The sequence below is a fragment of the Stegostoma tigrinum genome, chromosome 16 (genome assembly GCF_030684315.1).
Source record: "Stegostoma tigrinum isolate sSteTig4 chromosome 16, sSteTig4.hap1, whole genome shotgun sequence".
Lineage (NCBI taxonomy): Eukaryota > Metazoa > Chordata > Chondrichthyes > Orectolobiformes > Stegostomatidae > Stegostoma > Stegostoma tigrinum.
The window spans coordinates 38,717,585-38,730,319 of record NC_081369.1 but is presented as its reverse complement, the minus strand read 5'-3'; the positions used below and the strand labels follow the sequence as shown (position 1 = coordinate 38,730,319).

Genomic DNA, 12,735 nt, shown 5'->3' with positions numbered 1-12,735 from the left:
TCTGCTCTATAGGTATAGCAATATCCCTCTCATGAGATTTTCAATGTGGACTTTCTATAGCATAAGAACACAACTATCGCGGTATAGGAGAACAAACTGTAATGAGTTTTGATACTTTCTTTTTTGCTGGACTTGCTGGAGATAGGCAGCTTACATCCAAGCCCTTTATGTCAGCTTTATCTGGCAAGTCTTTTGGAGGCTGAGGAGCTCCTGGAAATACAATCAGCCTCAGCCATTTTGAGAGTCCGGCAACATTGTCCATTTTTAAAATTATCGGAATTTTAACACAAAAATTGAGAACAGAATTTTTTTGGGAGGGATTTCTTTGCAGGGCCTCTGAAGTGTTCAGGAAGAACTGTGCCATGGCCAAACTGTTTTAACCTTTACATTGATGGGTAACAGCGTTTGAAAATCAGACACTACTACTGATTGCATATACCACAATACAGATGGAAGTTGTTTAGGGTGAGTAGAATATGGAAAATGATCCCAATGTCACAGGGGAACACTTATACAAAATAAATATCTAAATAAATAAAAAAAACACAACAGTATACATCACCATCAATAATTTCACACGAATAAAATGTTAGATGCACCTTGTTCACATGCATGCATATCTAAACATTACACACATGCCCATTACTGTAACATGACCTCCAAAAGAACACTCACCTCTAATTCAACAGGAGCCAATTCATGTACAGCAGTTTCTAACTGGATTGGTTTATCCATTGCAGTGCAATCATCATCAGTGCCTACCATAGTTTTCAGTTGACCAAAGATTACAGCTATTTGAGCAGAAACAACTAGAAAAAGATTTGTATCATTAACACAAATAAATGCATTAACCACTAATTTCTGTTCAAGAGAAGATGCATTAAGAAAAAGAGATGGTAGGAACTGCAGATGCTGGAGAATCTGAAAAGCTTTGGTATCAATGTGGGCTTCACAAGCTACCTGCAGTGCCACAACAATGCCACCGAAGGTTGCAGGAACAGCAACTCATATTCCACTTGGGAACCCTGTAGCCTCTTTGCCCTGACTATCTCTTCTCCACCTATCTTCTCCTCTATCCATCTTCTATCCGCCTCTCCCTCTCTCCCTATTTATTTCAGAATCTCCTTCCCTCCCCCATTTCTGATGAAGGGTCTAGGCCCGAAATGTCAGCCTTCCTGCTCCTCTGATGCTACTTGGCCTGCTGTGTTCACCCAGCTCCACACCACGTTATCCCATTAAGAAAAAGATCTGTTTTGACACAAATTAATTATGATCAATTCTATATTAGAATCTTGTTGGACATGAAATATGGTACATTTTTCGTCAGTTTTCTTTAATTGCTCAGTCCTAGAAAAATGATCTCCTCTGTACTCTAAAGTCTGTTGCTGTCCGTTCAGACCATGATATTGGACTTTATTGTGTCAGCTGGGATTCACTAGGTAACACACTGACCTCTCAATCAGAAGATTCTTTGTTCAAGAAAGACAGACCTGCATTCAATTAGAACTTTTCATCATCTCAGGGTATTCCAAAGCACTTTACAGCCAATGAACAGCTTCTTGAGGCCACTGATATAATGCAGCAAATATGGCAGCCACTTTGGCCAATATTCAAAGTTCAGTCGATAGAAGTGAAAAACAAGTGTATTTCACTGCTGTTTGCAAACTGATTGCCATGTTTCCTATGCCATAACAGTGAATACACTCCATAAAGGCTGTCCCGAAATTGTGAAATATGCAGTATAGATACAAGTTCTTTCTTCTTGGCGGCCATACCTCACATCTGTAACGCAGTCCAGAAACAAGACTCCACAATGAAAGGCATTTTTATGTGGACTGCTCATCAGCCTAACTCACAACATCCAACCAGGACGTGTGAACTGTTCTTAGCTTTAGACGGCTTGGATGATCCCACCAAAAGTTATATTACTGTTAGCACTGCCCTTCAGGTCAATGGGAACATCAAAATCTTCCTAACATGTTATACAGCATAAACAATTTGTTAACTTATTCCTCGATTTATTTTGCTGCCAAACACTCTCCAATGCCCTCTTAAAATTACAAATGTAATTAGCTTTGAAAGATGCACCTAGGCTTGAGAAGTGAAAGCTTGAGAAAGAAATAAACTCAGTGAGGCCCATCTTGATTGCTCGTGACTACTGTCATTCTATCAACATCTTGCACGTACCACCAGTATCGCTTGGCTCAGTAACAACATTGCTCAGCTCTTCAAGAGCAGTCGTCAGGACTCTAAGCGGTTCCATTGGATGCTGCATTTCCTCTGACATGGAAATGTCTGCTTCCAAAACAAGAAGTGGATAAAATGCAATATTAACTGCCAGGTTATATAACATTGATTTAAATGTCTGGATTTCTGGTAAAAATAACATCAATATACCAACATGAGATTATACAGTCATAAATGGATCTGCACAAAGTGAGTACTTGATGTATTTGGTTAAGGACACTTTTCAGCCATAAACTTTGCAATTTTTAAAATAAGCCACATTATTGAGGGATGAGGGAGGTCAGGGAGATGAGGGAAGAGAAAAGAGGAAGGGGGAGGTAGAATGGCAGGAGGGTGGGGAGGAGATGAAGCTGGGATGAGGAGAGGTAGCTAGAAAGTCAGAAGAAAGAGGAAGAGATAGACAAATAAAGGAAGAAAGAGGAAGGGAAGGCAGAATACAAACTTGAGTGTGTACCTTAAAAAAGGCGAGGTAGGAATGGAGTCATTGTGATATTACCGTTCACCCTACTTCTTTCCTTAATCCCATTTCACACTCTTCATCTCTCTTAGCCCTTCCCTCCCCTCTCCTTGAGGTTAAACTGCTGCTTCATGGGGGAGATGTGAAGAGCTACAATTTGCCAGGTTCTAGTGATGAATTTTGAAAAGTCGTTTATGGGATGGCAGATAAACAAGGGTGTTAAGAATGTGGTCTGTGATGTCCCATTGAGAGGGACAAGAGAGAGTCACTGCCTCCATTGTTTTGATTTTTCAGAATAACTTATTCATTAAAGATTTATCAGGGAAACCAGGAAACGGGAACAGAAAGGAAATAAACAGCTGAGAATTCTTCAGAAACAGAGCAATAGGTATCATTAATATTGAAGGATTTTAACATAATCTGCAACAAAAAAAACTTTGATACTCAACATGAGGACTTCAGGTGCAGTCGAGTGGGGCAGACAGATAACATTCACTGAATTTAACAGGTTACATAACATGCTTTCACAGCACATGCAAAGGCGCAAAATATATTTTACTCACACACTCACACTCCTTACCTTCAAATAGGCGCTGTTTCTCTCTTTCACATGAGTGAATGTAGCTCGCGTACAGATTCTCTGGTATTTTATCTGCTCTGGTCGAAACAAAAGAGACTGTTACCAACTACAAAGGTCAAGATAGTGAAGGGCCAAAATTAGAAGAAATCAAATAAGAGTTATCAACTTTTTGTCATCTAACTGAATGATACAAAACACTAATTGCAGTGCTTTTTGCATTGAGATCAGAACAACGTCTCATTAAATAATAAAAAGTGGCAGCAGTTGACCTAATACTCTTACAGTTAGAGACGTACAATGTTTTTATGATGGACAGAATGTTCATGTCCTCGTGAATTGTCTCAAACAGACTTTCTGGGGGTTGGTACCATAAATTTAACTTGGAACAAATAGACACAATAGGCCCCAATCAATTGGTTCCCGCACCTTTGTGGTAAAGGATAGGCTGAAGGTTGACCGGGTTCAGGCTGACCAAATTCAGATTGACCATTACAAGATAGCAACGGCGGAGCAGACAGCATCCAGGCTCCTCAGCCCACAGCTTATCCGTTCTGTCTGATTTTTTTCTTATCTTGGTCTTCCCATCTCTTTTAATTGTTTTCGAAACACTTACCTCAGAACAGCAAGACAGAGTGGCCTGAGGCCGAGTGGAGCAGGGACGGTTGTTGGGCTGGGACCGGTGGGGGCGGCCAGTACCCTGCGGACCCAGTCAGACCACGTGTGGAAATGACTGCGCTGACTTACTGCAGGCCCTTTACTGAAAGGCAGTAATGTTTTATCTTTCTAACTTTATTTTCTTATTTTTCTAACTTATACTACAAATAACTGCAAGGTAACATAACTGATTCTCCCTTATTTCCCTATGTTGTATCTAAGATTTGTACTGAAGATTTTATTCCAGCATTCCGTGCCACATGGAGCAATATTGTAAACTTTTCACTGTACTCCTCTCATTCTGTACTCGAGTGCACATGACAATAAAGCAAATCCTAATTCTAATTAAGACTGAACTACAGGTAGCCTAGTGCCTTGGACTTAAAATGAAGGCAGTTTTATTCAGCTGTTGTTTTGTCACTTTGAATATTCCAATCCAGACTTTTGCATTATATACAAGTTTGAAATGGTCACTTACTTTTTGAGAGAATCAATGAAGAACATTCGCGAGTCCTGGACAGGAGGTAGCTGTAAATGACAATATAGCAAATCACAACCAATAACATTGATTAATTAGGAATTTCATTCCATAAACAAAGATCCACTAATTATGGTACTATCACAATATAATATGACTCATTGATCACAATGTATTTTGTATAACATCACAGTTAAGCTTAAATATTAAAATATAAGAAACACAAACCAGACGAGGGGTAAGCAGAGCAGGCAAAAATCTTGTCAAGTAATACGGCCTTCGGAAAATGCTGGAATAAAATTTTTAAAAATGTGTATAATTAGTGCTCATTTGAAATTTAAACAGCTTATCTAGCTATTGTAAAATCAGTAAATTAGATGAAAAATACTGATTGTTGATGGGTTTGGCCTTGAAATTGGAAATCTCACCTTCTGAGTTAGAAACAAAGAATTCTTGAAAAGTAGCTTCTAAAAAGAATCATCATTTAATCTTGGAATATTGGCATGGGCAGCAATTATTGTGTCATAACAGGCTTGAAACATTAACTCTACTTCTTTCTCCACAGATGCTGCCAGACCTGCTGACATTCCTCAGCACTTTATGTTTTTTATTTCAGATTTCCACTTTCCTGATGGATTGATAGTGACTTGATAAAACTGATTGTCTTATTTGGACACTTCTGAGGACTGTTAAGTCTTAAATGACATTAATGTGAGACTTTCATCACAAATAGATCAGATAAGCACCAAACCTTTCCTTCGTCAAGGAAACCAGTAAGATGTTGGATTTTTAATGAAAATAGAACAGCTTCATGATTAGTCTTATTTTAAATAAATTGATATTGCCGTTTTAAAAACAGAATTCACATTTCCACTGTATCAACATCCATGACAGTGACATTAAATATAATTATATCATGGTCACCTGAAAAGAACTAGAGGCAACAGCTTTGGTTTGCCCAACATTTAAGTGTCACTACACGTCAACCAAAGCGAGAACAATCTGACAGCACAGAGGCACTGGAGGGGATCAGAGGGGTTAGATATATAAACTGTTATCTATATACAGAGGGATGCAGACTTCACATCCGCAGACAATGCTCCCATGGATAGCCTGTGGAGAAGAAAATTGGGATAATTATGGGATTTCAGAGTTTAACAGATTTTTGGGGGAAAGTGTGTTTGGGGGAGGGGGAAGCTGTTGGTGGGGTGGTGAAGATCCCATGACTGGCCAAGCTCGAAGATAAGAGACCAGGGGAATTTGGAATAGAGGTAAATGATCGATCATATCAAACACGGTGGAAAGGTAAAGAGGTATAATATACCACGGCCAGGGTCTGAGGGTGTGATACGTGATTTTGGTTAGATTGAGCTTATTATGATAAACATAAAAACAGGAGGAGATGTTTGTTAGGAACAATTGATACATTCAAGGAATTGTGAATTATGCCAGCTGTTTGTAAGCAATTTTTTTTTTCGATTAAGTGTGATTTGGGTAAATAATGACAACTTGTAAAGATGCAGAATGCCACCTGGAATGGGGGCCTGATACCAGAGTTGTGAAGTGAGGAGCTCAGTACAAGTACGGGCTATAGAACAGCAGGCAAATATCATGTACAGGATGGATTTGGAGATTTCAAGCTTCGTTTTTTTTTTCACTTTTGCAAATAAAAGTGTATACAAAGCAATAAATTATTCCACAAATGTATGAAGTAGTTCTCAATATTTGGAACCTAAGTGTGACGTACCTTGCTTCCATTACGCTAGATGGGATCTTTCCACTGTTTTCAAAAATCAGAATAGCTCTCTCAACATCCTGCATGGCTTGACACTGGGGCTATAGAAAATAAAGTTAAACAACATTATTCAAAACCTGATGCAATTTTCTTCTCTCAGATACAACAGCTACCTCAAATATTGCAGATCTGCTTTGTGTAACAAATCAAATATTACCATGAATAAATGAATGAATGAATGATCCTCTGTAAATTCTAGGTATGAATCTAAAATTCCTTGTTTTTACTTTGGATCCAATGTTAGGTTTCAGTTCTGAAGCATTCAATTTTCAGGAAATAAAAATTAAAATCCAATTCAGTAATAAGTGTAAAGAATAGAATGAGACAATTTCTCTGCATTAGCACTTGCTGACATGCTGACACAGGCAGTTATGCGAGTGAAACCTGTATCCATCTATTTCGAGACTAACCTGAGGAGGAGCATTAGCTGTTGACAGGTCCTCATACAGACCCAACTCTTCAATTGACACCTACAAACAGAAACGTGTGGAATTAAGAATGAAAGGAAGGCTTAGATTGGTCAGTCACAGTGCTTAGTTTTAAAGTAGCTTATTTAAATATCAACAGTTTTGTTATCACTTCTTAATCATTTTAGGAAAGGAAGTGCTATACTACTCAATAGAGTTCCTTTACTCTATGAATTAAGCAATCCTGCAAAACTCCCACACAGTTTAACAGCTTGGCTTCATACCAACCTGGAGATCTGAAAGTCGAGTTTTAGCCAGTGAGATATATTCCAGAAGCATAACGCGATACTTTGATGCCACATAAGGGGGATATAATATGTGGACCTGTGCAAGAAAGACAGTGTTGCCAAATGTCATTCCTACTGTAACAGTGTACTTTAGAAACACGTAAAATCACAGGAAGCAGCCATATCAACCCTCAACTCTGTTCAGCTATTTAATATTATAATGGGTGTTTCCCAAATCTCCAAATTGCCTTAGTACCCAAAAATCATAAACACTGTCTTTAATACAGTCAACAACAGAGCATCCACAAACCTGGGGGATAGAGAATACAAAAAATTCACAACTCTAGAGCGAAGCAATTTCTCTTCAGCTCGGTCTCTGTAAACCCCTTAAAAGCCTTCTATGTTTCAATCAAATTATCTCTCAATCTTCTAAGTTTGAGGGAATCAAGGCCTCATAGGACAATCCCCTCATCTCAGAGCTTAGTCTGGTTGCAGCACTAGTTTATCAATACTAAACAATGACAGGCAGCAGTTTTGATTAATCCCTGATGTAATATTTACTCATTTAAACAGCAAAAGAAAATTATGGCCATTTTGAATGCAACTGGTTTCCTGTTCCTCAGCAGAATAAACAGATAAATGGACAAAGAGCTCAACAATATCCATATTAGATCTCAGGCTTGGTGCTTCTACCTGGTCATTAATAATCTTCTCACCTTTAAATATTGTGCAGTTTCAAATGGCACCAGGTCTGTCAAAAATTTCAGTAGGAAAATTAGCGACTTCTTGCTACTGGCATGGTAACCACTCGCAGACCCAAAGGAATTCTAATAACACAAAACAAACAGAATTTGGGGACTTACATCTATTTTGTGCTACATGTGATCCAGCGTTGCACCAAAGTGGTATTAAAAAAAAATTGCTTGGAATCTAAGCGATCCTCCAGTACTGTACAGATGTAATGCTAGTAAAACTGTGGCTAGTGTACAGTGCAAGTCACTAGTATCATCAAGAATATAATTCATTGTGAGCTCTCTACTGCACAATACTAGAGATAAAGTTATTTCTTGATTTTGAAATTTATAGGACCATAGAATGATATTACAAAGTGCAGCCAAAAGTTAGTGAACTGGAAAACTCCATAGATAAATATTTAGCTCAAACAATGAAACCATTATGAGCTGGAATGAAGGTTGTACGTATCCAAATACTGTATCTGATAATGTAAACATGAAAATGTTCTGCCTCAAAATGATGCCAAGAGCATTAAAAAAAAACCTCTGCCTGCTCAAATTTATTTCTGGAAAACCGTTGCTTCCAAACAAAGGTTTCTGGATGGAGTGGTTATTGTACACAGTTATAGAATATATACCTAGTTGTAACTGAACGGTCAGTTTAAAATTAGGCATTTCAATTGGTGTACAAATTAAGAACACAATTTAATAACATTTTCAGCCACTGATATGCCAATTTAAATTGCTGTGCGTGTAACTGTCAGAAAATGAGGAGGTAGGAAGGGTAGCGACAAGATTCTTGAATAACCAAAATTAAACGTAGCAATAAAGAGGTTCAGACACAGGTCGCATCTGGTTCTCCATAATACATTCCCATGTGAAGCAGGTCTGACAGCTCCTTCAGATTATGGCAAGCCTTGTTGCTCTCTCCACAGATGTTGCCAAACCTATTTCTTTCAGATTTTTTAACATCTACAATATTTGGCTTTATTTTCAAGCCAGGATTGAGAGTGGCACGGACGGGAACTTGCACTTGCTAGAACTCCCATGTATCTACAGCTCTTCGTCCTTCCAGATGGGCAGTGGGTTTAATGTGGTCATGGGTTTAGAAGAGCCTTGGTGAGTTGCTGCAGTATAAACTGTAGGTGGTACACACTGCTGCTGCATGTTGGTGGTGAACGTTTATCGATGTGGTGCCAATCAAATTGGCTGCTTTGCGTGGATGGTGTCAAGCTTCTTGTGTACTCTTGGAGCTGCACCCATCCAGGCAAATGGAGAGTAACCCAATCACACACCTGGCTTGTGGTAGTGGGAAACTCAAGAAGTGAGTTACTTGCTGCAGGAATCCTAACCACTGCCCTCCTAATCTAGTAGCCACAATATTTTTAAGGATAGTCTGGTTCATTTACCACGTCAATGATAATCCCCAGAACACTGATAAGTAGAGGAATTCAGCAATGGCAATGTCATTGAATGTCAATGAATGACCTTTGAGTTGGTAGATGAAGTAGGTCTGGAAGGTGCTGACAAAGGAGGTCTGGCAAGTTGCAGCAGTGCATCCCACAGATGGTACACGATGCTGCCACTGTGTGCCAGTGGTGTCGGGTGTGCATGTAAAAAGCTCTGTATAAGGTCCTGATCAAACAGGCTGGTTTGTCCTGGACGGTATCAAACTTTCATAATGTTTTTGGAGCTGTGTCATCCAGACATGTGGAGAATATTTCATTACTTTCCATATACGCCTTTTAGATTGAGACCAATCTTTGGAGAGATAGGAGACAGGTTACTTGTTGCAGGATTCCTGGTCTGTGACATATTCTGTTGCCAGAGCTCAGCTTCTGGTTAATGGTAACCTTCCAGGATGTTGATAATGAACAGCTCAGTGATGATAGTGCCATTGAATGTCACGGGCAGAAAGTTAGATTCTCTCTTGATAGAGATGGTCACTCTTTAGTGTTTATGTGATGCAAACGCACTTCCTACTCATCAGCTCAATCCTGAATATTGTCCAGGTCTTCCTGCATGAGTCACATTATTGCTTCCTCAGCTAATCATACAAATTACAAATTATACAAGCAAACACCAAGTTATTCTGGTGTCTAAGAATTGATTAAGGCCCCCTTTACAATTAGGGCTTTCTCAAATGTCAGGGGAACTATGCATCAAAGCTAGACAATGACCTAGACAACAGGAGCCTGAAGGACAGGAGGTCCATGACAGTATTGTTCTAACTTTAGACTGTGTGGTGAGACAGTCAGCATCGGGAAGCAAGGTTGCATTAAGTCTATTCTACATAGTATAAATTGAAACCCAATCATTTACTATGATAAAATCTCTTATTAAAAAAACTTCTGCGTGAACCACAAGTAGACAAAAAATTGTCAGACAATCAAACCTTGGTCATAATAGTAAAATATCTACTAATAGCTCCCTGAGGTAATTACATAATAGGTAAAGTGTAAAACATCGCAAATTCAAATGAGCTGTTTTGTAGAGTTGCTAATTCAATTCTGAAGATTAGCAATGGAGTGTGAGCAAGAGAGAGCACATGAAATTGAGGGAGTACAGAGGAACGAGATACTTATCTTAAATTGCCCATCGACACAGGCAAAGTGTTAGAGTATCCAAGGAGCAGGAAACTCAATGTTTCGACCTGAAATATTGACTTTCCTGCTATGCGGATGCTGTCTAACTTGCTGCGCTTTTCCAGCTCCATATTTTCTGACTCTAGCCTGCAATCTTTTCTGTCTCAAAGGTTTAGAGTATCCTGCCCCAAGCTAAGTCCTAAATTAACTTTTCCAATCAAGCTACCTTTCCCAGTTGTGTATGTCATCTTCCTCCGGCTATTCAAAAATGTTTAGAGCTATTTGTAATTCAGCTATTTTGAACAACTTCGAAGATGCCGTGATTCTCTCAAAGATAATTAGTAAATGTTCCTGGCCTGAATTCATCAGACGATATTCCCATCGCTTATTTTGCAATACTTCAAATCAGTACAACAGTCAGGATTGCCATGCTCTCCACGGAGAAGCAAGGGGGGCCTCCCTAAAGACGAGGCAGTGATTAAATTCTGGGGCGCTACTTTTGTTCAAATGTCTCATCTTACCTTGAACCATTCGGCATAGCTGATGAAAACAGGTGGTCCCTCTAGTGCAGCCTGACGTGCAAGCAGGAACGCAGTGATTATACTCTCCAATTCATAATTCTCAAATGAATTTATCAGCAACTTAGTCAGTAGCTCTGAAAAGACGAGAAAATCTAACCTAGTGAAATTAATAATTCAAAGGGAATAAGCTACTGCTTTCTTGCTCCTGGACAGTCAAGTCTGTTAGCTATCACTCAAATGCATCCTTCTGTCTTCTTCCTGGGAATTAGAGGTACAGTGTCAACAGGATCTTAGCTTTTGACACCCAAACAGTAATTTCAACGGTCTCTGCACAGCAAAGCAGCGTCTTTACTCAGAGCACAGCAAGAAATAAGGAACTCTGTAGAAGTGCAAGGAATAAAATAAGAATAGTTGAAATAAATATAGGGAAGAAACAAGAAAGGCCTGCACTGATAAAGTTAATTTCACAGCCTCAGGATGTTCTAAAGCATTTTACAGCAAATGAAATACTTACAAATTACAGTCATGGCCTCAATGTAGGAAAATACTGCATGTAATTTGTACACAGCTAGCTCCCACCAACAGCAAGGTCATATAATGAAAAGATGATTTTTTGTGATGTTGCTCAGAGCATAATTGTCAGCCAGAACATCAGGAAAGTTCATCGGCTCCTCTACAAAATAGTGCAATAGAATCTTTTGCCTCATGTCCAAGACAGGGCCTCAAGTTAATGATTTCATTCAAAAGCAGAGCTTAATTTATTTGTTTTACAAAGGAGTATCCAACCTTGTGGCATTCATGGACATATACGTAGGACACTAAACTTTTGGTCATAAATAATGGATCAAATGCAGGAAGCGTACACATCAATTTTTGTGCATCATAACCTCAACGAAGTTAAGATGCATGTTTATTGAACAGATTATATATCTGCAATATTTGTTACACCTGACAGAAGTATGTTTAATGTCAGATGTGTAACATAGTAGTTGTTGCTTTGTATCGAGAATTAAATGCACTGAGATTGAACAATCAACTGGCCAGAATGCTTTTTGATCTTTCTTGGAGCAATTTAAAGAGGGATTTACAAATTTAGCTTAAAGGTTAAAATACCCAGTTTGTTACATAATTCTTAACTTTATCCATTGAATTATCTTGTGGTTCTTAATGGCTTTATTGAAGTTTATACATGGCTCCATTGTTCCCAAAAGCCTAAACTTAGATTCAATATCTTTTGCCAGAGCTGTATTTGTATGAGATGATGTTGGATTGCCCTGTATAAATAAATTCAGCATCTACTGTATTGATGAAATATTTTCATATTCTTCCTACAAAATGGACTCAGTTGATTTCTTCCAACTGATTTTGAAAAATAACACATTTAATTCTATGAATAAAAACAGTGGTGGTGATGCTGTGATTATACCTTCTTTGTGGCTTTTGTTCCATGTTTCGTTAATGTCAACATGGTGAATTATGCTGAGGGAGAATGGAAAAAGTGACAGGAAAAAAGAGAGAGAAGGAGGAAGAGTAATTTATTACTGAGGTTTTCAAAAAGTAGGTAAATTTTCAAGCTGACTAGTTATCACCATTTAACAGTGAGAAAGGTCAGTGCTTACCCTTATAAAGAAAGAAGGAACATGAAGTGTTAAGGGTGGGGGTGAAGCAGATGATAAAAAGTGGCAAGAATCAAAGAGAAGAAAGAACACAAAGACATTGACAACATCGAGAGTAACTACATTATATGACTCAACGTGTGCAATGCTACAATTCATCATTTAATATCATCAGGTTAGTAATACTAATACTCCAGTGCAATTAAAGCAAAATGGCCATCACTGTAAGAGACTGATTGCTGTTCTTGCTTCCTCTCTAGTTTATATGCTCTTAACTTCAAAATCAAGACACCAAATGAATATTTGCTGGTCATTTTTGCCTCAAACCTCTTGACCGGTTACAGGAAATACAACTCAGATTAATCATAAGCAAG

The 12,735-nt window shown here is 38.5% G+C and overlaps 1 protein-coding gene across 6 annotated transcripts in view; it reads right to left on the bottom strand.

The window, feature by feature from the left end:
* Window positions 1–12,735, bottom strand: part of LOC125459989 (Fanconi anemia group A protein-like) — an 88,459-nt gene that overhangs the window by 44,926 nt on the left and 30,798 nt on the right. For 4 of the 6 annotated variants that reach the window (XR_007249147.2, XM_048547001.1, XM_048547005.2 and 1 more), the window contains 10 exons: window positions 10,746–10,879; window positions 7,622–7,732; window positions 6,907–7,002; window positions 6,622–6,681; window positions 6,164–6,252; window positions 4,645–4,705; window positions 4,417–4,466; window positions 3,285–3,361; window positions 2,188–2,298; window positions 676–809 (listed from right to left, as the gene is read on the bottom strand). Coding sequence is in view for 5 of the 6 variants with exons in the window: in XM_048547001.1 (XP_048402958.1) it covers window positions 676–809; window positions 2,188–2,298; window positions 3,285–3,361; window positions 4,417–4,466; window positions 4,645–4,705; window positions 6,164–6,252; window positions 6,622–6,681; window positions 6,907–7,002; window positions 7,622–7,732; window positions 10,746–10,879 (923 nt within the window). In the remaining variant the exon portion in view is untranslated. The remainder of the gene's footprint in view (window positions 1–675; window positions 810–2,187; window positions 2,299–3,284; window positions 3,362–4,416; window positions 4,467–4,644; window positions 4,706–6,163; window positions 6,253–6,621; window positions 6,682–6,906; window positions 7,003–7,621; window positions 7,733–10,745; window positions 10,880–12,735) is intronic. The other 2 variants (XM_048547002.1, XM_048547003.1) reach the window with 2 other exon arrangements.